This window comes from Perognathus longimembris, chromosome 5 (genome assembly GCF_023159225.1).
Source record: "Perognathus longimembris pacificus isolate PPM17 chromosome 5, ASM2315922v1, whole genome shotgun sequence".
Taxonomy (NCBI): Eukaryota; Metazoa; Chordata; class Mammalia; order Rodentia; family Heteromyidae; genus Perognathus; species Perognathus longimembris.
This window is the reverse complement of record NC_063165.1, coordinates 46,303,506-46,326,539: the sequence shown is the minus strand read 5'-3', so window position 1 is coordinate 46,326,539 and position 23,034 is coordinate 46,303,506. Positions and strand designations below refer to the sequence as shown.

Below are 23,034 nucleotides of genomic sequence, written 5' to 3'. Positions count from 1 at the left end.
CCCTGGCCTTAGAGAGCTCCGTTGCATCCAGCTTCTTTCTGTTTTAGGCCCTCAGTGCACTTTCCCACAAAACACAAAGCAGTCAACCGACTTATAATTGGGACTTGAACCCACGATCTTACTCACCTCCAGTGGTCTCTCTTTTCACCCAAGTGTCTTCCCCCTCCCAAAAAAGGTGGTTAAGGACCCTATTCTGGATGAGCCTCCAGAATGTTATGGAGTCCAGGGGAGCAGATTTCATGCCCCTACAGAGTCCACCACACAGAGACAGTCTCATGCAAGAAGATCATTATTGGGGAAGGGAAAGCTGACCAGCCAGGGATGCAGCACAGACTCAGTAGGTGTAACTTCGACCCTGATCAGTTTTTAGGCTGGGCTTATAAAGGAAAAAAACACAATGTAGGTGGTCAAGCAGACTACAGAATTTTAGTACTATAAGTGGTGACTTATCCAAACAGTTTGGGTACTTTGGACATTCCTTGGAATCTGAGGTACTTATGAAGACTGGCTATTTTCCAACAGGGATGTGGTTATTGGAGATAACATTTTAGCAACAAGCTAGTCAATTGTTTTCTTTTTTTTGTGCTTAAATAAAACGTTGGGTTTTTTTTTTTTGCTTTTGTAGTTGTATTTTTTTTTCAAATTTTTATTATCAAACTGATGTACAGAGAGGTTACAGTTTCATATGTTAGGCATTGGATACATTTCTTTTTTTTTCTCAAATTTTTATTATCAAACTGATGTACAGAGAGGTTACAGTATCATACGTTGGGCATTGGATACATTTCTTGTACTGTTTGTTGCCTTGTCCCTCATGCCTCCCTCCCCCCCCCCTTTCCCTCCTCCCCCCTGGTGTTCAGTTCACTTACACCAAACAGTTTTGCAAGTATTGCTTTTGTAGTTATTTCTCTTTTTTTACCCTGTGTCTCTCGAATTTGGTATTCCCTTTGAATTTCCTACTTCCAATACCAGTAAACACGGTTTCCAATATACTCAGATAAGATTACAGAGATAGTGTAGGTACAAACATAGGAAGGTGATACAAAACATTATCTATAATAGAAACTACACATACACATAGGACGTTGAAAGTGGTTACAACTGTGATATATCACTTGTTTCCATAACATGGAGTTCATTTCAATTAGCATCATCTTATGTGTTTCTAAGGGTATAGCTATTGGGCCTTGTGATGCTCTGCTATGGCTTGCCTAAACTTGTACTAATTATTCCCAATAAGGGAGGCCATAGAGTCCATGTTTCTTTGGGTCTGGCTCACTTCACTTAGTATAACTTTTTCCAAGTCCTTCCATTTCCTTACAAATGGAACAATGTCATTCTTTCTGATAGAGGCATAAAATTCCATTGTGTAAATGTACCACATTTTCCTGATCCATTCATCTATGGAGGGGCATCTGGGTTGGTTCCAGCTTCTCGCTATGACAAATTGTGCTGCGATGAACATTGTTGTGCTGGTGGCATTACTGTGATTTTGTTTGTGGGCTTTTGGATAGATACCCAACAGTGGGGCTGCTGGGTCATAGGGGAGTTCTATATTGAGCCTTCTGAGGAATCTCCATACTGCTTGCCAGAGTGGCTGAACCAGTTTACATTCCCACCAACAATGAAGTAGGGTTCCCTTTTGGCCACATCCCCTCCAACAATTGTTATTATTAGTTTTCTTGATATATGACATTCTTGCTGGGGTGAGATGGAATCTCAATGTTGTTTTGATTTGCATTTCCTTTATGGCCAGTGATGTAGAGCATTTTTTCATATGTCTATTGGCCATTCTCATTTCCTCATCAGAGAAGTTTCTTTGTAAGTCTTTAGCCCACTTGATGAGGGGGCTATTGGTTCTTTGCAGTTTTGTTTTGGAAGAAGGTAATTTTTTTAGTTCTGCATATATTTTAGAGATGAGGCCTTTGTCTGTTGAATGTCCGGTAAAGATCTTCTCCCAGTCTGTGGGCTTTCTGTTTATCTTGAGAGCTATGTCCTTTGCCGTGCAGAAGCTCTGGAGTTTGATGCAGTCCCATTTGTCCAACCTTTCTTTGATTTGTAGCCTTTCAGGGTCTTTGTTAAGGAAGTTCTGTCCTGTGCCAAGGAGCCCAAGTGTTTCTCCTCCTCCTTCCTTTAGTGTCTTCAGGGTGCCTGTTTTGATTTCAAGGTCTTTAATCCATTTGGAATTGATTTTGGTGCAGGGTGATATATAAGGATCTAGTTTTAGTTTGTTGCATGTGTTGAGCCAGTTTTGCCAGCACCACTTGTTAAAGAGGCTATCTTTCTTCCATACTATTGTTTTAGCTCCTTTATCAAAGATTAAGTAGGCATAGTTCTGTGGGTTTAATTCTGGGTCTTCAATTCTGTTCCATTGGTCTTCAGGCCTGTTCCGGTGCCAATACCAAGCTGTTTTTATTACTATAGCTTTATAATACAGCTTGAAGTTGGGTATTGTAATTCCTCCAGCCTGTTCTTTCTGCTTAGGAGTGTTTTTGCTATTCTAGGTCTTTTATTGTTCCATATGAATTTCTGGATTGCTTCCTCTATTTCATTAAAGAATGGTGTTGGGATATTAATGGGTATTGCATTGAATTTGTAGATGGCCTTTGGCAATATTGCCATTTTGATTACATTAATCCTCCCAATCCAGGAGCATGGGAGGTTTTTCCATTTTCTTAGTTCTGACTTAATTTCATTTTTCAAGCTTTTAAAGTTCTCTTCAAAGAGGTCTTTCACTTCTTTGGTTAAGGTTATTCCTAGGTATTTTATGTTTTTGAGGGCTATTGCAAAAGGAGTTGCTTTCCTGATTTCAGTCTCGGTCTTCGGGTTGTTAGCATAGAGAAAGGCCGTTGATTTTTGAAGGTTTATTTTATATCCTGCAACTTTGCCAAAGTTTTGTATCAGCTCTAGTAGCTTGGGGGTAGAGTCTATGGGATTCTTTAGGTATAGGATCATGTCATCTGCGAAGAGAGAAAGTTTAACTTCATCTTTTCCTATTTGGATCCCCTTTATATTCTCTTCTTGCCTAATTGCTCTGGCTAGGAATTCTAGTACTATGTTGAAGAGCAGGGGAGAGAGTGGACATCCCTGCCTTGTTCCTGATTTTAAAGGGAATGGCTTTAGTTTTTCACCATTTAGAGTTATGCTTGCTGTTGGTTTGTCATAAACTGCCTTGATTATATTCAGGAATGTTCCCTGGAATCCCAGTTTTTCCAGGGCTTTTAGCATAAATGGGTGCTGGATTTTATCGAACGCTTTTTCCGCATCCAGCGATAAAACCATGTGGTTCTTTACCTTGCTCCGGTTGATGTGGTGGATTACATTAATTGACTTGCGTATATTAAACCAGCTTTGCATCCCTGGGATGAATCCAGTTTGATCGTGGTGTATGATTTTTTTGATGACCTGTTGAAGTCGATTGGCCAGAATTTTGTTGAGAATTTTTGCATCTATGTTCATCAGGGAGATTGGTCTGTAGTCCTCTTTCCGTGATGAGTCTCTGCCTGGTTTTGGGATGAGGGTTATACTGGCTTCATAAAATGAGTCTGGCAGTGAACGTTCTCTTTCAATTTCATTGAAGAGTTTGAGAAATATTGGAGTGAGTTCTGTTTTGAAGGCCTTGTAGAATTCTGCGGTGAATCCATCTGGACCTGGGCTTTTCTTGGATGGGAGATCATTTATTGCTGTTTCTATTTCAATACTGGATATGGGTCTGTTTAGAAGGTTTACGTCTTCATAGTTGAGTTTGGGGGTATCAATTTTTTCTAGGAAATCATCCATTTCTTCCAAGTTCTCGAATTTGTTGGCATAAAGGTTTGCAAAATAGTCCCTTATTATTTTCTGAATTTCGATTATTTCTGTGGTGATGCTACCTGTTTCATCTCTTATCTTGTTTATTTGAGTGTGCTGCCTTCGTTCTTTGGTCAGGTTTGCCAGGGGTCTGTCTATCTTGTTGATTTTTTCAAAGAACCAACTCTTTGTTTTGTTGATTCTTTCGATGGTTTTTTTCGTCTCTAATTGATTTAATTCTGATTTGATTTTAATTATTTGCTTCCGTCTATTGACTTGGGGTTTGGCTTGCTGTTCTCTCTCCAGAAAATTAAGGTGCTTCCTTAAATTACTGAGTTGCTGTTTCTCCAGTTTGTTGATGTATGTACTCAGAGATATAAATTTTCCTCTGAGTACTGCCTTTGCTGTGTCCCAAAGGAGCTGGTACTTTGTGCCCTCAACTTGGTTGAAGTCCATAAACATTTGAATTTCTGTTTTAATTTCTTCAATGATCCACTGATGGTTCAGCAGTGTGTTCTTTAGTCTCCATGAATTGTGGGATTTTCTGTGGTGGCTGAATGAGTTGAGCTCTAATTTTATTCCATTGTGGTCTGAAAGAATGCAGGGAATGATTTTGATACTTCTGAATTTGTACAGATTTTCTTTGTGCCCTAAGATGTGATCTATTTTGGAGAATGTTCCGTGTGCTGCCGAAAAGAATGTGTATTCTGTCCTTGCTGGGTGGAATATTCTGTAGATGTCGATTAAGTCTAGTTGGTCTATGCAATTGTTTAGTTCTGTGGTTTCTTTGTTCAGTTTTTGGCGTGTTGATCTGTCCAGAGGTGATAGTGGAGTGTTAAAGTCCCCCACTATCATTGTGTTTGGGTCTATGAATGTTTTTAGAGCCAGTAGTGTTTGTTTGATGAAGTTGGGTGCTCCTGCATTTGGCGTGTAGATATTTAGGATGGTTATTTCTTCCTGTTGGAGAGATCCTTTTACTAGTATGTAGTAACCTTCTTTGTCTCTTCTTACCTTTTTTAATTTGAAGTCAATTTTGTCTGATACTAGGATTGCAACTCCAGCCTGCTTATGGGGGCCATTTGCTTGATAGATTTGTTTCCAGCCTTTCACTTTTAGAAGATGTTTACTTTTGCTGGATAGATGTGTCTCTTGGAGGCAGCAGAAAGATGGATCTTGATTTTTCATCCAAGTTATGAGCCTATGTCGTTTGATTGGAGAATTAAGTCCATTAATGTTGACAGTTAGGATTGAGAGGTGATCGTTTGTTCCTTTCATTATCACTGTCTTGTTTAAAGCTGTGTCTTCCCATTTCTTGATCTAGTGTTTACTAATTAGGGTTCATTTCTCTGTCTGTGTTGGGATCTTGATTATTTTCCCTGTATAGTACATCTTTAAGGATTTTGTGTAAAGCTGGTTTGGTGGAGATATATTGTTTCAGTTTTTCCTTATTGTGGAAGACTTTTATTTGACCTTTGGCTATGAAGGAGAGTTTGGCGGGGTACAGAATTCTTGGTTGGTAGTTGTTTTTATTTAGAGTTTGGTATACTTCATTCCAGGCTCTCCTTGCTTTCATGGTCTCTGCTGAGAAGTCTGGGGTAATTCTGATTGCTTTTCCTTTATATGTGATTGTTTTCTTTGCCCTAACAGCTTTGAGTATTTTTTCCTTGCACTCTGCTGAAGCTGTTTTGATCACAATGTGTCGGTGGGAAGTCCTATTCTGGTCTGGTCGATTTGGGGTTCTAAATGCTTCTTGTATCTGTATAGGCCTTTCCTTCTGGATGTTTGGGAAGTTCTCAGCTAATATTCTGTTAAATAGGTTGCCTATCCCATTAACCTCTTTCTCCAAGTTTTCCGCAATACCTATTATCCTTAAATTGGGCTTCCTGATTGTGTCTTGAATCTCCTGTAGCGATCTGTTTTGTTGCTTGGACTGGATTTGTATTGATTTTTGATCTTTCTCCATAGAATCTAAGGAATCTTCAGCTCCTGAGATTCGATCCTCTGCTTCAGTTAGTCGGGACTGTAGGCTAGCTACTTGATTTCGAATCTCTTTTCCTTCTGACTGGTCTTTCCTGATGATTTCCATGTCATTTCTTAGGTCCTGTATGGACTTCTTTACTTCATTAACTTCATTACTTTGGTTTTGAGTGTTGTCTCTCAAATCTTTAAGTTGGGTAGCTATCTTTTCATTTGACTCTTGAAGCTCACTTATCTTTCTATTTGTGGATGCCATGAAATTCTCCATTAATTTTTGCTTTGCCTCCTCATGCTCTAACATAATTGACTGAAGAGATTCAAACTTTTCATTTATCATGTTTATCAGTAAACTTTGTAGAGCATTTTGGGGGTTTTCTTCTATGTTTTTGATTGACTGCTCTGCTTCCTGCTTGTTTTGGGTGGGGGATAAGACTTCATTATTTGCCATCTTTCTTGTGTTTCTTCTGCCCATTTGGATTGGGAATGCCAGTCTACCAGCACCTGTGAGCAGCTGTCTCTGCGATGTCAGGTCCTCCGTGCTCGGCTGCCGTCTGGAGTATTTTTCGCTTTAGCTGCGCGGAGTGCGGGGGGGCTGTGCCCGGCACTGTGCCGGAGCCGGCGCTGGCGCTGCGGCGGGACGCCGTCCGGAGCTCTGGATACATTTCTTGTACTGTTATCTTGTCCCTCATTCCCTCCTCCCCCCTATGAGTTGTTCAGTTCATTTACACCAAACAGTTTTGAAAGTATTGCTTTTGTAGTTGTTTGTATTTTTTTACCCTATATACCACTGTTTACCAGTATACATAGTCAATTGTTTTCAATTCTCAAGGGCGGGTGAGTTCTCAGTGAATTTAAGATGGAGTCAGTCTTACTCTCCTCCACACTAACACTTTACAGTAGAGTGCTATCCTTAAGTGAAAAACACAAAGGACAACACTCAGTACCAGCATACACACAAAAAAGGCAAAATTAAGTTAGCCGTATGTTTAATGATACTGGATGTATTCAAACTTTTGTACAGATCACTCATGAACACGCCAAGTTAAATCATTTTTACATATTTCTGACAATGGAGTCTACCGATAGATATACAGGGAAGTAATAAAATGATAAAATATATTTGTATGCATTTGGTTTTTGAGAAAGGGTCTCAGAATGTAGATCAAGATGATCTCAAACTCTTAGCCCACTGTTTACTGGGATTACAGATATTGTCCACAATACTTAGTGTTGTGCATTAAAAAAAATTCTATTCCTCTTCTCCCACATTTCTTTCATTCCCGGAAAAGGAGATCACAAAAGTTTTACATATCTTCCCTACATTTATATCTTAAGTCCCCTTACCTTGAATTCACATCAAACCCAGGAATCTATTTGCTAACCCTCATTCTTATGTAAAAGGTCTGAAGTGTAGGTTGGGGAAATGACAGGAACATTTTTACTCACAAATGGTTGTAAGAAAGGCAGAAACTACTGTACTCTTTACCTTTGAGAAGAGATGCACAGGAATATCAATGCATACAAGAAGCACGTTCCTTAACAATCACCTGAGACTTGTCACAAAATACTTCAGTGCTCTAGCCTCAGGAACAAGCCAGACCCCAGTCCAAATGGGAGCAGATATATGTACCCAATGTCAGAAATAGGTGACTACAGTCCCTAGATTTTCATCCCACATTCAACTGTCCTTGGCACTTCTATTTTGGCCTCACTGAAACCAGTGCAGCTCAGCCTCCACATAAAGTTCCTTGTGCTCTGTCTCATGTCACCTCCTTGGATTCATGTAATAATTGCTTGTTATTCTGAGTTGTTATAACAGGGTTTTAGGAACTGTTAATAGCAGTGCTCCTGATTTCTTAACTGTAAACTCTGAGGTCAGGATCCACATGTAAATCAATGCTGTATAACAACTCAAGGAGTCTTGATATAATTAATAATTTTAAGTGGATGCATAGACCCAGAATGATGTGCCCAAAACAAGGTCATGACAAGCTTCTTGCTCTCAATGCAGGCCTCCTGGCTTCTCTAGAAGACAATAAGTCACTGCATTAGTGATGGACACAGGCCTGAATCCACTGACAATCTAGAGAGGGTGAGGGGTTGGGGTTGAGTGAGGGCAAGAGCATTAAAGATTCCAATGAAAAGCCAAGCCAATGAGCTAGTGTATGAGTGTGGACTGCCACTTGGCCCAGGCCTGGTAACCCCTTCCTTCTCCCAGCCACAACACTTCTGTGAAATTTTGGACTTAGTGGTATTTAGGGATTTGGTCACAGAGCACAGGGGAGGGCCCCTTTGCCTCCGTGATAGGCCTGGTTGTAAATCCAGCATTGTTCAAATAGGGTCTGTGGTTTTCCTTTGCTAAACTGTGTCCCCTTCTGGAGGAATGGCAGCCAGATGTGGTCACAAGGCATTGTTAGCTATCACAGTGCCAATCTGTGTAGCCCAGGAAGTGACAGCTCAGAGGGCTCTAGGTCCACCTGTCCCACTGAGCCCTCTCCTAGGGACAGCTGCTCAGTCATCTGTGTTGCTGATCAGCTCCTGAATGAGCGGGGTGGTAAAGGAGTAGCTGGCATCTTGGATTCGCAGCAGTTGCTGGGTATGCTGGGCATTGAGGCTCCGTAGCTCTGTGAGTGCAGCCATGATCTTCATGAACAGGAACCTGTGGGTCAGCCAGAGGGAGAGGATGGAGATACAGCCACCCTCTCTCCCATCCACTGTGGGGCATGCCCGTCCGATGCCTTGTATCATTAAGAGGTGGTTCTAGCTGGCCCCGCCTCTCAGCCTTGGGACCACGTGTAGCCAAGATGGCACCTGGTGGTGAACCCGGAGACGGTCCACCTAGATGTAGGCCGCCCCTTAGGGAGGTCCCTTGGAGCTCCACCCTGATGGACAGCTCAGGCATCAAATCCCAGCCCCTACGTAGTTACACGTACCCCTCCCCTTCCGCCACCCCCCGACCCCTTTATAAGAACAGCTCATTGCTGCCATTAGTCTTAGCGCTGACTGGCTCCTGGACTGTCTGTGTGTCCTCCGATGAAAGGGGGGCTGGGTGGCAGTCTGTCAGCCCTCTTATCCTCTTCCTAGACCCGTCCACGTGGGGTGTGTTTTCCCATCTCTCCTGCAGGACAGGAGAGCGCGGGAGGCTAAAAACCCCTGACAATCCACCAGCTCCTTGGGCACATCTCTGAGAGTGCAAGAACAATCTTAGGACAGATGAGGTCACCCAAGAGGTGACACTTAGTTGAATTCTTTAGCTTATATACAAAGGAGGTCAGATAGCATGCCATCCCTAAAGGTGGAAGCCAAAATCCCACCTCAGCCAGAGGCCTGAGTGCTTAAATTTTTGATTACACAGAGATGTTAGTGGGAAAGGGACTTACAGCCATAAATGCACTTGACTTACAGGCATCCAACACAGAGGTTAGGGGCAAAGGGTGTGAGATCACCTTCTTCATTAAAATCCAGGAGCCAGGACTGCAGGCTCAGATTCCTTCCTGAATCTAACTCTGGATCTAGTGTCTGGACATAGCACATACCTCCTTCCCTCCAGATGATAAAGAAAGCTGGCTGACACTTCCAGCCTCCTGGGTCCATACAGAGGGAAGAATGACCAAGAAAAGACAAAGCAACTACCAGTATGGCATCTTCTTTTTTGAGACCAAAACAAAGATGGTGGGGCTAGGAATATGGCCTAGTGGCAAGAGTGCTTGCCTCTTATACATAAAGCCCTGGGTTCGCTTCCTCAGCACCACACATATAGAAAATGGCCAGAAGGGGCACTGTGGCTCAAGTGATAGAGTGCTAGCCTTGAGCAAAAAAGAAGCCAGGGACAGTGCTCAGGCCCTGAGTTCAAAGAGAGAGAGAGAGACAGACAGAGACAGAGACAGAGACAGGCAGAGAGAGCAAGCTGGTGTGGGCCAAGGGATAATTTGAGTTTCAAGTCAACACTGTAATACCAGGGCGGGCTGCCTTAATCCTCAAGACATCAGGCTCTTTGTGATCCAAATTTCTCCTGGTCTTCAGGCCTGTGGGCACAGACTGGACAGTAGGATGCAGGAATACTAATGTCTAGTAAGGGTGTGGAAAACTCTGTTGAGAACAACTTCCAAGTAGCCTTCTTTGGAGTAAAAATCAGCACCAGATTTACTTCCTAGTCTTGTTTTGTTTGTATGATTCCTGGGAAATTATTACATTTTGTATTTGGTCTGATTGGACCCATTCTAGCCAACCCCCACCCCCCTGTAGAGCCCCAGTCTGTTGCCCTGAACCTCAGTCCTTTACAGACAGTGCTATGCCCACTTTCTGGGAGGATTAAAGGTAATAACACACACACACACACACAAAAACAACAACAACAACAACCAACTGTCGGGCATTATGACTGGCACTTCCCAATAAATAATAACTATTAGGATTGCCTTATGTTCACTATCATTGTTACCTGTACTACCATCATTGTTAATAGTTGGCCATTGCTAGAAGACCCTGTAGGAGACTCGAGGAATCTGGTTTTTCATACAAGTAGACAAATATCCATTCATCTGATATAGCCTCTGACCCTTTAGATTTCATCACACCTGGTTTGGTGCTAGGGCTGACCAGGAGAGAAAGGTCTTGGTGAAGGTCACAGCATGCAGCTCTAGAGCCTTAGATGTCAGAGGCTGACTCAGACATATATTGCTACCTGAGAGGCTCAGGCAGGCAGAGAGCTGGAGGGCAGAGATGCAAGGAGGCTCCTGGCCTGTTCTCACCGGTGAGCAGGCTGTGGCCGATTGCACTCAATGTAGGCCTTCAGGGTGAGGGCAAATCTCTCCTGTAGCTGGTCCACTGTGCTACGCTGAACTACACCAGGGCGATCTGTGTGCCAAATGGGAGGGAGTGGTATCAGCAAGAGTGGGCCACACAAACACAGGCTCAGTCAGGCCCAGAGAGGAGGAACTTCAGACCAAGCACCTTCAGGGCAGGGCAGGGCTGGGAAGGAAGATGGTGGCTTTCTCTGGGTCACCCCATGGACCAAAAGAAACCAGCCTGTCTACACCCCAGCTGTGTGGTGAGTAGGGGAGTCAGCACAATGGTGGAAACTTCCCTGGGGAGAGGGCAGGTGGGGTCGGGGCAGATTATCAGAGGAAATGTCACCAGCTGGGGAAAACCAGAACCTGGGGAGAAGAGGGAGATGGCCTGCATCAGCACATACTCCTCCTTGTGCAGCTGCAGGTTTCTCAGCATGTAGTGGAATTTTATAGGATCCAGTAGAAGTTTCTGGAAGCCACCTGTGGATGAGTATATTGATGGAGAAACAGTTCCTCAGGAAGCTGACCCAGGAGCCAACCTTTCCTCACCATTGCACAGTGTTCCTGCCCTGCAAGCCCAGGGATCGCCTCTTGTAGCTCCCCCCACCCCACCTCCTCCTTTCCCCACCTCCCTCCACCAGGGTACCTTCAAGGTCTTCAAAACAGTAGACCAGCCGGCCACACTCCCAGGTCCCCGTCTCTGAGTTGAACAACGTGTTGAACCTCAGTACGCACATTTCAAAGGTGGCCCCCTTCAGCAGGGAGATCTGGTCCTCAATGGGCAAGTCCCTGGCACCAAGGATGGGGAGGGGATCACAGCTCCTGGGAAACTGCCCACTGGCTGCCTCCATAGTCCAGGAGGAAGATGGGGAAGAGGAGGAGGAAGGAGAGGGAAGGGGAGGAGAGGAGGGAAAGGGAGAGTGGGAGGAGGAGCAGGAGAGACAGAAGGAGTAGAGGACAAAGAGGAGAAAGGAAAGGAAAGGGGGAGGAGAGGAGGGAAAGGGGGTGTGACAGGGGAAGGGAAGAAGCAGGAGGAGGAGGGGGAGAAGACAAAGAGGAAGGTAGTAGAGGGGAGAGACTAGGAGAAGAGGAAGAAGAGGCAGAAAGGAAGTGGAGGATATGCATGAGGAGACAGAGGAAGAGGGTGGAGACACAAGAGGGCAGGAGGATGAGAGAGAGAGGAGGAGAGAAAGGGGAAGAGAGGCAAGTGGTGAAAGAGAAGAGACAACAGCAAGAGTGAGGAACAGCATTAGTGTGAGAAGAAGGAGAAAGGAGAAGAGGAAGAAGAGTGGGAAGGGAGGATGATGGGAAGTAGAGGCAGGAGGGGGAGGGCAGGAAGAGAAGGAGGAGGAAGAGGAGGAGGAGAGGTAGGAAGGACTCCTCCAGAGAACTGTTGCAATTGCTTCCTGGCTCTCTCTAGTCAATCCTCACAGTCCAGCCAAGCAAGTGATTTATCCCTACAGCATCCTCTCCTGTCCTCAGCAGCTCTCCAGGCCCACTTAGCTTGACATCTCAGTGCCTTACAACCTGGCCCATCTCTATATCTCTGCACAGCCACTGACCTACAGTCAATGCCTTGGCTCGGCTTTTTTAGCCTTAAATGTCTGCCTCTGTTTCTCTACCTAAATAAATCATGGTGGCTTTTCAAGCCAAGCTGTCTTCCTCTCAGAACTGGGGAGACCTGGACATTGGACATCAGTGACACTTACTTTCCCCTAAGAGGCAGACACCTGCAAATCCAATGTCTATTCCCTTCTCTCTTTTCTACTCTCTCTCTGGACTCCCTTCTGTTTTCCATGCACCTCATTCTTTGCTCTGAAAAGGGAGAAATGTGATTTCTGCCCATACAGTAAAAAAGGAAAGGGATTTGGTATCTGAATATCTGCAAAGTGGACATTATTTGGGGGACATTTACACTTTCATAAAACAGATTTTTGAAGTAGTGAGACAAAGACACAGCTGGTGTTAACCAAGTCCCCAGCAGAAAAAGGAAGGATCCTTTGGCACCAAAGTCCATCTCCTAAACTTATGGGCCTGCCCAAACTCATTGGACCCCTCTATGTCATTTCCTTTCCTCTCCACCTCTCTCCACGCAGCCTTCGTGACCTACCTGAAGTAGGAGATGACTTTTGCAAAGTTGATGACTCCCTTGAACATGTAGGTTGACATGTCAGCCAGGTGGGGCAGCATGGGGATGATCTCTTTTCCATCCCCATAGTCAGGGGGGTTGTAGTTCCAGACACTGCCATCTTCCCCCCGCAGCTGTAGAGAGACTTTCACGGGACAGAGCTCTTTCCTGATTTCCTCCCAGCTGAGAGATGGTTCTCTCACTGAATTCTGCAGGAACTCTGAGATTACATGGTCACTGCCAGACACCTTTGGTAGCTGCAATGAATGACAGGAGGCAGGGGAAGGGACAGGTATGTATAGAAGTTTCCACACATACCCGAGATGGCCAACTGCACCTGAGAGGATGTATAATAGCAGGTCCCTGTGCACATGCATGCACACTCAGCACTTGCTCCTTCTTTCTGGGCCTATCAGGTGGTGCTTTGTGAATCTATGAATGAATGGCCAAACATGTTCAATGTGGAGGGTGAGGGGAAAGTCTCCTTCCCCAGTGTGGCCCAAGCATCCCCACTGTTGGCTTGTGAGAATCAGAGAAAGAAGGCTTAGAAACCTGCCAGTGGAAAGAGCAGAAGCAGAGATTTCTGGGCCACTCTTATCCCCTTCAGAGAGGGGGGCAGATCTCCTGAGATACTTGTGTGCCCACAAGGAGAGAGGCCCTGGGGGAGGTACACACAGGGGTCATTGTTCCAGGAGACCTGATCCTGTCTTCAGGAATCCCCAAATGCCATCAACAGGCCTGGACATCTTAGCCACCCTTCTGCCTAGTCTCAGACTGCTTCCTACTTAAACTGGAAAGACTGGGCAGAGATTCCCCACCCCAGAGAGTCATATCCCCTCTTCAGAGAGGCTTGACAATTTGCATCCCTAACAACTCCCCAAGGATAGTGACTTTCATGAGTCCAGAAGTCCCCTGAAGGAAGTCCTATGGGAGAAGGCATGTTTGAGGAGCTGACAAAGCTTCTCAGCCAGGAGGACAGCCTCCTAACCCGGAAATCCTTGAAGTGGGAGAAGGTGGTGTCGAAGGTTTTTGACTGAGCGTCCATCAGCTCCTCGATCAACATGCGCTGCTCCTGGGTCAGCCCGGGCACAGTGGACAGCTGAGCCTCCATGCGTGCCTTCTTCCTCATCTTGATCAGGGCCCGCCTCTGTTCCACTGCAGCCTCAGACATGATCACTGCAAGGGGAGGGGAGCAGGCTCTGTGTTTGTGCCCTCGTCCAGGTGAGAGGAAACCAGCAGGGCCCACCACACCTCCAAATCTGGGACAACCAGTGCCCTGCCCAAGCTCCCAGGTGCCTGATGACCAAGATGCATTCATCCATGCACATGGGCAATGCCACCCATGCCCACAGGGCGTGCCTAATGTGTGCCCCACAGCACCACAGGGCACATTCACCCAGAGAGCCTGCCGGCTCCCATCACTCACTCTCCTTCTTCATGCCGCTGTCCAGGCACTTGCGAAGGCGGCAGGCCTGGCACTGCCGCCGAGTCTTCTGCGTGATCTCGCAGGTGCCCTTGCGGAAGGGGCACCTCAGCTGGACATTGCGCTTCATGGCCCTCCTGTGAGAGTAGAGAGAGCGCTGGGCACCGGGCATGGACACCTGGCTTTGAACTGGACTCCAGACTGCAGGCCACGGGAGCCACATGCTTCTTAGAGGAAAGGCCTTGGCTCACCCAGCTGCAGGAGAAGGGGAGGCGACTTTCCTACACCCTTTGCACAACACTTGGCCATGTCAGCTGGGTTTCTTCACTTTGGTGACACTGAACTTGTCACAACACCCAGCTTGCTACAGTGACTCAATCCAGGCCTGGGAGTGCTCCCATGCGACCAGATACAGACAGCTGAGTCCCCAACCCTCATGTTGACCAGTACCCCAGCTTTAGAATTGCGGGTGAAGGACTTTGTTCAAATGTGAATATTCAGCCACCAGGAAGAACCAGGAGAGATCCCAATTAGGATGGCCATTTGAGGAATAAAGAAGGACTCAAAGGGTGGCTTTGAGCTGGGGGTAGTCTGTCCCTTCCTGAAAGCAAACTGGGGCTTTTCCTCTCCCATTCCTTTCTCCCTCCCTTCTCTTTTTGGTTGGGGCCTTGTGCTGAGGATGGCCTTGCCCAGCTGGCTCTAGGCTTTCTGTTTCTTCAGTTAGACAATATGAATCTTCTCCCCAGGGCTGCCTTGCTTTCAAGATGGGATAGTTTAGTCCCTCATTTCTGGGCCCTCCCTGTCTGTTTTGAGATGACACTATCTTGTTTATCCCTTCATTTTATGCACAATCTTTATTGAACTTCCTTAGCAGACTGATTTGAACACTTGCATTTTGGATTTTCAAAGTTTTCACTTTTACTGATTCATCTTTTGTTCAAGAACACAGGAGGAATAAGGAGTATTTTAATCTAAGGGGACCTGACTGGGTACCTCCAACAAGAATTGAAGATGAAGGATTCTTCTGATTTAGAAATGACTCATGTGAACTCATTAGGAGAATATTGGGTGAGCCATCAGCCCACACATATCCAGAGTGGAGACAGAGCAAACTGAAGCCCTTGAGATACTACCTGGAGGTCACTGCCTGGAGGGCTAATAGAAGGGTAGATGTGCCCCAGTATGCCCATGGCAGCAAGTGAGCAAGGTTGGTGGGTGACTATACCTGAAGAACCCCTTGCAGCCTTCACATGACATGACATTGAAGTGATAGCCATTGGCCTTGTCCCCACACACACGGCAGATTTGGGGACTGCCATCTTCTTCATCTATAATGATGGTGGGATTTCCTGAAACAGAGTCTGACTCTTCACAGAGCACAGGGGCAACCTGGTAACATCTTTCTTCAGGTCTCATCTCCAGGTTTTCTTCTTGGTCTCCTGGACTAGAAATGATAAACATACAGAGAAAGAAAGGTTTGGACAGTGAGCAGCTAGGGACTGAAGAAGGGACATTGTGCTTTCTGAGCATGGCTCACATTCCATCTCTAGTGTTATAAAAATCTGAGTAGAAATAAATGAAATCCCCAGGTAAACAAGTACACAAATCATAGTGTATTCATACAATAGAATATTATTCAGTTCTGAAATGCAAGTAAACTCCTTAAAATCCTACTACACATGAATGACATTATGATAACTGAAATAAGTCAATTCCAAAAATCAAATAACAGCTGATTTCTGTATATGAAGAGCAATAATCACACTCAAAGAAATTTAAAAAAAGAAAAGAATTGCCAGATGAAGGGCACAAGCTATTATTTACTAGACCAGTCACTTTTGTGTTATAAGATGAATAAGGTCTGAAAGTTGGCTGACAACAATGTAAATACACAACATGGACTGTACACTTAAAATGGTTAAGGTAGTGGGGAGCTGGTGACTCACACCTGTAATCCTAGCTACTCAGAGGCTGAGATGAGAATCAAAGGTCAAAGCTAGCCTGGGCAGGAAAGCTTGTGAGACTTTCTCATCAATCACCAAATCACTCACTCTCCAATTAGGTACCAAAACTCTGGAAGTGGAGCTATGGCTCCAAGTAGTAGACTACTAGGCTTGTGCAGAACAGTTAAGGAACAGCACTGAGACTGTGAGTTCTAACCCCAGTACCACTACACATACACACACACACACACACACACACACACACGGTTAAGGTAGTATATTTTGTTATATGTATTTCCCTACAATTTAACATTTTTGATGAGTAAATAAATGTTTAGGAAATGTTTAAAATAAATGTTAAGGAAATGTTTAGAGAACATTGAAGGGGGAAACCAAACTATAAGGCTTGTTTGAGTGCCAGCAGTCTCAGTTATGCCTTGTGCATGGCAGTCAGAACACACTGAGAGAGGAGAGAAAGCAGACAAGAGGTGAACCATAAGAAGGGAGCAACACAGATGCAAAGTGGCAGCAGGAAAACGACGGGAGAGCAAGTAGCATCCAACATGAAAACTACCACAGCAAGGGAAACAGAGGTAGCCCGGTCCAGAAGTCATATTTGATCCTGAATGATTTGAGTTTCAAACCACTTTTGAATTCCTGTGCAGCCAGTGTGAGCAGTTAAGGTTTTTTGCCTTCCTTCCTTCTCTCCCATGTCAATATCACAGTCTCCACTGTTGATGGCAACCTGGAGCTTAAAATGTCAGAGATGACTACAGCATTTGTGTTCATGCAAACCACCTGGGAGCTTCTAGAAGGCAAATTTCCAGTTCAAAGGTCTGGGATCTGGGGCTCCTGCATTTCTCACCCCACCTCTTTCCACCCCTTGATGCTGATAGAACCAGGTCATACTTGGAGGAGGAAGAATCTAGGAAATCCAGCCCATGCAAAATTGACAGCACACAGAAAAGATGGGATGGAGAAGATCTTTCTGGTGGGGCACCAGTGGCTCTTGCCACTCAAGAGGCTGAAATGTGAGGATCACAGTTGGAAGCCAGCCTACACTGGAAAGTCCATGACACTCTTATCTCCAGTTAACCACCAACAGGCAGAAGTGACTCAAGTGGTAGAGTGCTAGCTTTGAGTAAGAAAATGTTCGGAGACAGTACCTGGACCCTGATTTCAGGCTCCAGGAATGGCACCTCTAGTACTCATTCATGTAGAGCTAGAGGACCTGATAAGACAGATACAAGAAATGACCCATGCCATAAACAGTTATTTGGCCAGGCACCAGTGGCTCATACCTGTAATCCTAGCTACTTAGGAGGCTTAGATCTATGGATTGCAGTTCAAAGCCAGCCCAGGCTGGAAATCCATGAGACTCTTATCTCTAATTAACCACCAGAAAATGATACAGCACTGCAGCTCAAAGTGCTAGAGGGTTAGCCTTAAGCACAAAGGCTCCGGGACAGTGCCAAGCCGTGAGTTCAAACCTCACATCTGAGAAATAAATAAAGATTAAATGGTTATTTTCTCAGTGTATATTTGGTGGGAGTCCCAAGTGAAAAGGAGAAGGGGGAAAAAGAAAGGAGGATACAATGTAAGACTAGACACAATGGCAAGAGAAGCATGAAACTATTGGATTCATCCGATACAGGGAGAACACTGGTGAATTTATTAAGTCACTTATACACAGGGCTGTGTTGAAATCACAATGTCACCCAGAGAGGCCAGTGACCCACGCAGAGCAAGCGTAGGGCTCCTCCCTGCAGTGGAGTTGAGGGGGGGCATGATAAAGAAGCCTGGGCACTGGGTGGGTCTGAGTGATGATGAAAAGTATGTGGCAAGATCTTTTCTCTTTCTGCTTTATTCTGACTCTTTCTATACTACACATGGATACACCACATGAGTTACGTTTTATCCCACAATTCTAAGGTTGAGGGTGAGGGGAAAATGAGATCCTATTTCAAGATTCTTTTGAAATGGTTTAAGTTTGTATGGTGAGCAAAGTGTTCCTCGTCTTTGTCTCTGGGGAACACTCAGAGAGAAAAATAAATACAGTAACCATAAGCCATCAAAATCACAAGTAAGAGAGCTCATCTGCTATCTTCATGTGAGCATACATGGAAGTTGGCCTTTGTGCTTTCAGGGACTCAGTCACCAGACCCAAGAGGTCAGAAGGCTGTGACTCCCCGGATCAGAGGTGGCAGTTGGCATCAGCTCACGAGTACATTCTGTTCCCCTTTCCAGTGTTTAGCAGGCCACAGTGACCTCTGAATTGACTGCCAAGCCCTGTTTAGTTCATGTGGTGCTCTTGTCTTCTGTAGTTTTACACTGACTCCCTTGTTTAGAATTGACCTCGGAGTACATTATATAGTACAAAGGGCTAGGGACATGTCTCTTTCTCTTGCTTTTCAGTTGGAGTCGTAATTTGTTATTTCTGCATTTCATAGAAGTACGTTGGTGTGGACAGAGGAGCAGGTTCTTGGAGACGGAGAGCTCTGCCCAGTCACAGCCCTAAATGCAAAGTTAGTCCCCAGGAGGTGTTGTATGTGGAATTCCCATGCTTCCTGTGCACCACAAACATCTGGAGTAGGAGAACATGGCTGGGTTGGATAGCTCAGAGAACAGAGCCAGCAACTACATCAACAATCTGAACCAACATGCTCCCCTCCCTGAGTCAATGTTATTCTGGATGAAGAATGAACAGCTCTGCTGTGTAATTAGGAGAGTCCAATCACCATGCAAATGAAAGAAACCAAAGTAATTCTCTCTGAAACATTGAGGGCCGGTGAGACTAAGAAGGAGAAAGCTCAGGGTGATGTCCAGTACTTTCTTACTCGTTCAATACTGAAGCAAAAACAGTATTTTTTTAAAAATCAAATTGTTTGTAAGTAGACCACATCATGAGTGTTTTCTCTAAATGCTTTCTCTAGCTTACTACCAGAACACATCCCCTATTTTTCCTTAGATAAGAATTATTCAATTGCATCTCCAAGTAAGATATGTTGTAAAAGGTTTTGAAAACTATTTTTTATCAATCAACTTCACAAAAAGTCTCTTCCCTTCTTTCTGGTTAACCAAGAATTTTAAAATCAGAATGGGTATTGATTTTTGTTAAATTCTCTTTGAGCACCAATTGATTTCCTCATCTTATCCTCTGAAACGGAGGAAAAGAGTATGATTTTTTCAATTCTAATGAGTTCATATTTGGGACAGACACTGCTATAACAAAAGCCGTACTTAACAAGGGAATAGCAAACAACTTTATTAACATGGATGCACATTCCATAGAAGTAGAGCAACTGTCTGTGGAAAGAGCGTGGTGGCTTAGAATTTTGTATTAAAAATATACTGTTTTAAATGTTTTATTATCTTTAAGTAGTTGTGAAAGGAGATGCCATTTAACAAACAGTTTATGAATGCTATGCAACTTGACCAGTGTCACCCCTTGACCATTCTCACCCTTAAGGAATATCTTAACAATTTAAGAGTGGTGGCACATGTCTTAAAATTCCAGGATGTGGAAGGCTGAGGCAGAAAGGTCATGAATTCAAGGTCAGCCTGGATAACATAATAAGACTGTCTAAATAAACAAAAAGGCAGAAAAACAGATGGTAGGAGTAGTGTGCCCTAGATCCCTCTGGCCCCAGTTGGAGTCTCTGAGCGATAAAGTTCTCCCCAGTGATGGAGGAGTCATCTTTTGTCCTTATGAGGGAAAGGAAGGAGGGGAGGGAGAAAGATCTTTGGTTTTAGTGAAACAGAAAGAAGTACAGTTTCTCATAAGAAGTCTGTAACTGGTCAGGTAGGCTGAAGTTCAACTTGACTTACTAGTGTGCTCCAAGGCTTTGGTCCCACTTGGTACTGACCCCCTACTCGTGACAAAGGCAAATACAAGTCCTTTGGAGGAAAACAGTCTCAACCCTAAGCTCAAGGAATAACACAGAAAAGGCTCCAAGAATTACCAGGTCACAGTATGAAATAAAGGTGATACAATTATACAGATGACAAAAATACCTAGAACATCTAAGTTTTTGTGAAAAATCCTCCTTAGAATAGTAAAGTGTACAACCCATACAAGAGTATGGATCGAGCCTGACTGTCCACTGCTGTGACTGTTGTTCAACAGCGTTCTTAAGGGCCAAGAGAATGCAAGCAGGCAAAGACCTCTTCAGCTAAGTAAGAAAGGATAGGGACAAAACTCTCAGTCTGTTTAGATAATATGACTGTGCACCTACAAATTCCAAAAAGAATGTAACTATTGAGGAATACAATGAAGCAACTGATATAATACCAGACTAAATAGGTTTCCTACCTACTAAGAGAAAGAACAGTTAAAAATGTAAAAGCTCCAGTAGACACGGGCTCAGGAGGAGGCAATAAGTACAAAAGGACAGAATTCCCACGAGTGCAAATGGGAATTCCTATGATAAATAACATGTCACCTCTGTATAACAGGGGGTATGCAAAATAAATAGGAAAAAGATGAACTTCTCATAAATGAAACTGAAATATTTTATTCAAGTAAGCTGCATAAGGATGAGCCAATATCTGGCTTTGAACTTTGGGATTTCAGCTTGCCAAACTGGCTGTACTACTGAACCATATTTGCAACCAAGCCTTTTCCTGGTTAATTGGTAACAGAGTCTCATGGACGTTCCTGCTCAGGCTACATTTGAACACCTAGCCTCTGGGTCTCAGCCTTCCGTGTAGCTAGGATTAAGCCAATAGAGCTCGGCTTGACTCTTCTTTATTAAGTGATAAAAGTATTACAAGAACGTTTGCCAAATCCCTTCCTAATATTAGAAGCTGAGAGAGCTTCCTGAAATAAGCTCCAGAAACCAAAATAGTCAAAGGTGGAAAATAAATGCAGTGACTTCAAAATAACAACCAGAGCAATAGTAGTAAAAATTTATATCGAATAAAAATATTCTATAAACAAAATTAACATCAAAAAGAAGTGATACACATGTCTCACAAGGTTAGATTATCAAGAAGAGGTAATGAAAGGGTGGAGATGTAGCTCAGTTGTGGTATGAAGGGTAGGTGATATCCTGGGTTCAATCCTCACTCCCATAAATTCAATCAATATCAATTCAAGGTCAGAAACATTTATGAGACATAGCTCCAAATAACTACAAAAAAAAAAAAACACAGGAAGTGAAGCTGTGACTCAGTGGTAGAGCACTAGCCTTGAGCGAAAAAAAAAAAAAATGCTCAGAGACAGCACCCAGGCCTGAGTTGAAGTCCCAGGACTGGTACTCAAAAGAAACCCCCCTCCCCAAAAGGAAAGAATGCTCAACCTCAATTACAATAGAAGTTATAAGTAAAATATTTAAGTAGTAGCCCATCATTAAAATACAATAGGTCATCATTTTTTCCTTTTTTTTTTTTTTTTTTTTTTTTTGCCAGTCCTGGGGCTTGGACTAAGGGCCTAAGCACTGTCCCTGGCTTCTTTTTGCTCAAAGCTACCATTCTACCTCTTGAGCCACAGTGCCACTTCAGGCTTTTTCTGTTTGTGTGGTACTGAGGAATAGAACCCAGGGTTTCATGCATGCAAGGCATGCACACCACCACTAAGCCACATTCCCAGCCTCCAGGTCATAATTTTTATTCATCCAAATGGAATAAAATGAACTACACTATAGACAGCAAGTGTTCTAACAAGGATACAGGTGGGCCTAGGCACTGAGAAGAGCTGGCTTTATGATTCCAAAAGCAAACCACATATACTCTACAATGAAGGGAAAAGACTTCCCAGTGTCTCCTCTAGAGAAACACTAGCAGATCCCATTTGCCAGCTCACATAGGCAAATGTGAACAGTGAGGGTCACTGGTAAGCCTCAAACATCAGCACAGCTTAAATATCTATCACAGAGGAGTGGCTCAATGAAGGGAGTTTATAATGTGATCTTAGGTAGCAGGTACACTAAACGAGGTAGAGCTCATACAGACATGGATATTGCCAAAGCCTCATAGTTGAGTGTTAAAACAGAATAAGACATAATGACAAACACACTGGCTGACACATACGTATATATACATGGGTGACATACAAGTATACATGGGTGACAAACATAAAGAAAATAGTGTGGTAATAAATTAAGTAAACTAGTTACTTGTGTGGGAACAGGAGGTCAAGATTAACAAGGTAAACAGGGAGAGCTTAGTTTTGTCTATACTGCTTTGCCATTTTGCCAGGACTATGCAATTATTTATGACTTTACGATTCAAAAAGTGGTTACCCCTAAAAAGAATATAACTAATTTTTTTGTTGCCTATGATGTTTATTCCAGAATAATTTGGTTTCAAGTTGATTGCAAGGAACTATAAATCCTTTCTGTGAAGGGCCAGAGAGTTAATTTTCGCTCTGTGCTTCAGACTACCTTTTGATCACCATTCTGCTGTTATAGACAAAAGTGTGGACATCCAATGCACAGTGAATGAGCACGGCTGTGTTTCAATGAGCTTTATGTATAAAAAAAAAAAAAAACACCCAACTGGGGCTGGGAATATGGCCTAGTGATAGAGTGCTCGCCTCCCCAAATGAAGCCCTGGCTTCCATTCCTCAACACCGGTGGTGCTGTGGCTCAAGAGGTAGAGTGCTAGCCTTGAGCAAAAAAGAAGCCAGGGACAGTACTCAAGCCCTGAGTTCAAGCCCCAGGACTGGGAAAAAAAAAATTGGTGCGCCAGATTTGGTCTGTGAATTTATAGCTGGCTAATCTCAGGTTTGATTAAGATTACTGTATAACAAAAATATTTTTAAGTACTTTCATGTACAGAAACAGCATCTTTTCTGTTAGCCAACTGATTCAACAAGCTATAGTCTCTGAGGCCTGGCTGAGAATAATTTACACTCATCTTGCTGGAGATCATCTATAACCTTTCATCTGGGTGGAGTCCACTAACCTGTCCAGCAGCAGTGTCACACAGCCACCCTGCAGAATCCCCAGACCCTCATCTGAGTCAGGAAGGCTCAGTGGCCTC

General features: G+C 44.0%; 1 protein-coding gene and 1 long non-coding RNA gene across 3 annotated transcripts; one reads left to right on the top strand and one right to left on the bottom strand.

Annotated features, from left to right (window-relative positions):
- Nucleotides 1–6,865: 6,865 nt before the first annotated feature.
- Nucleotides 6,866–22,798, top strand: LOC125351738. Its single transcript, XR_007211007.1, has 3 exons — nt 6,866–7,608; nt 17,885–17,887; nt 22,787–22,798. It is a non-coding gene; the product is annotated as an uncharacterized LOC125351738 (long non-coding RNA).
- On the bottom strand, nt 7,915–15,549 carry LOC125351735 (nuclear receptor subfamily 1 group I member 2-like). Of its 2 annotated transcripts, XM_048346706.1 has the most exons (9): nt 15,333–15,549; nt 14,111–14,244; nt 13,673–13,860; nt 12,667–12,941; nt 11,203–11,345; nt 10,923–11,036; nt 10,518–10,623; nt 8,272–8,425; nt 7,915–8,231 (listed from the first exon to the last, which is right to left on the bottom strand). In XM_048346706.1, exons 1-8 carry the CDS (start codon nt 15,521–15,523, stop codon nt 8,278–8,280), a joined length of 1,299 nt encoding a protein of 432 aa, XP_048202663.1. In that variant the 5' UTR covers nt 15,524–15,549; the 3' UTR covers nt 7,915–8,231; nt 8,272–8,277. The 2 variants fall into 2 exon arrangements, with proteins under 2 accessions (XP_048202663.1, XP_048202662.1); XM_048346705.1 differs by having other exon boundaries at nt 7,915–8,425.
- Nucleotides 22,799–23,034: the final 236 nt, after the last annotated feature.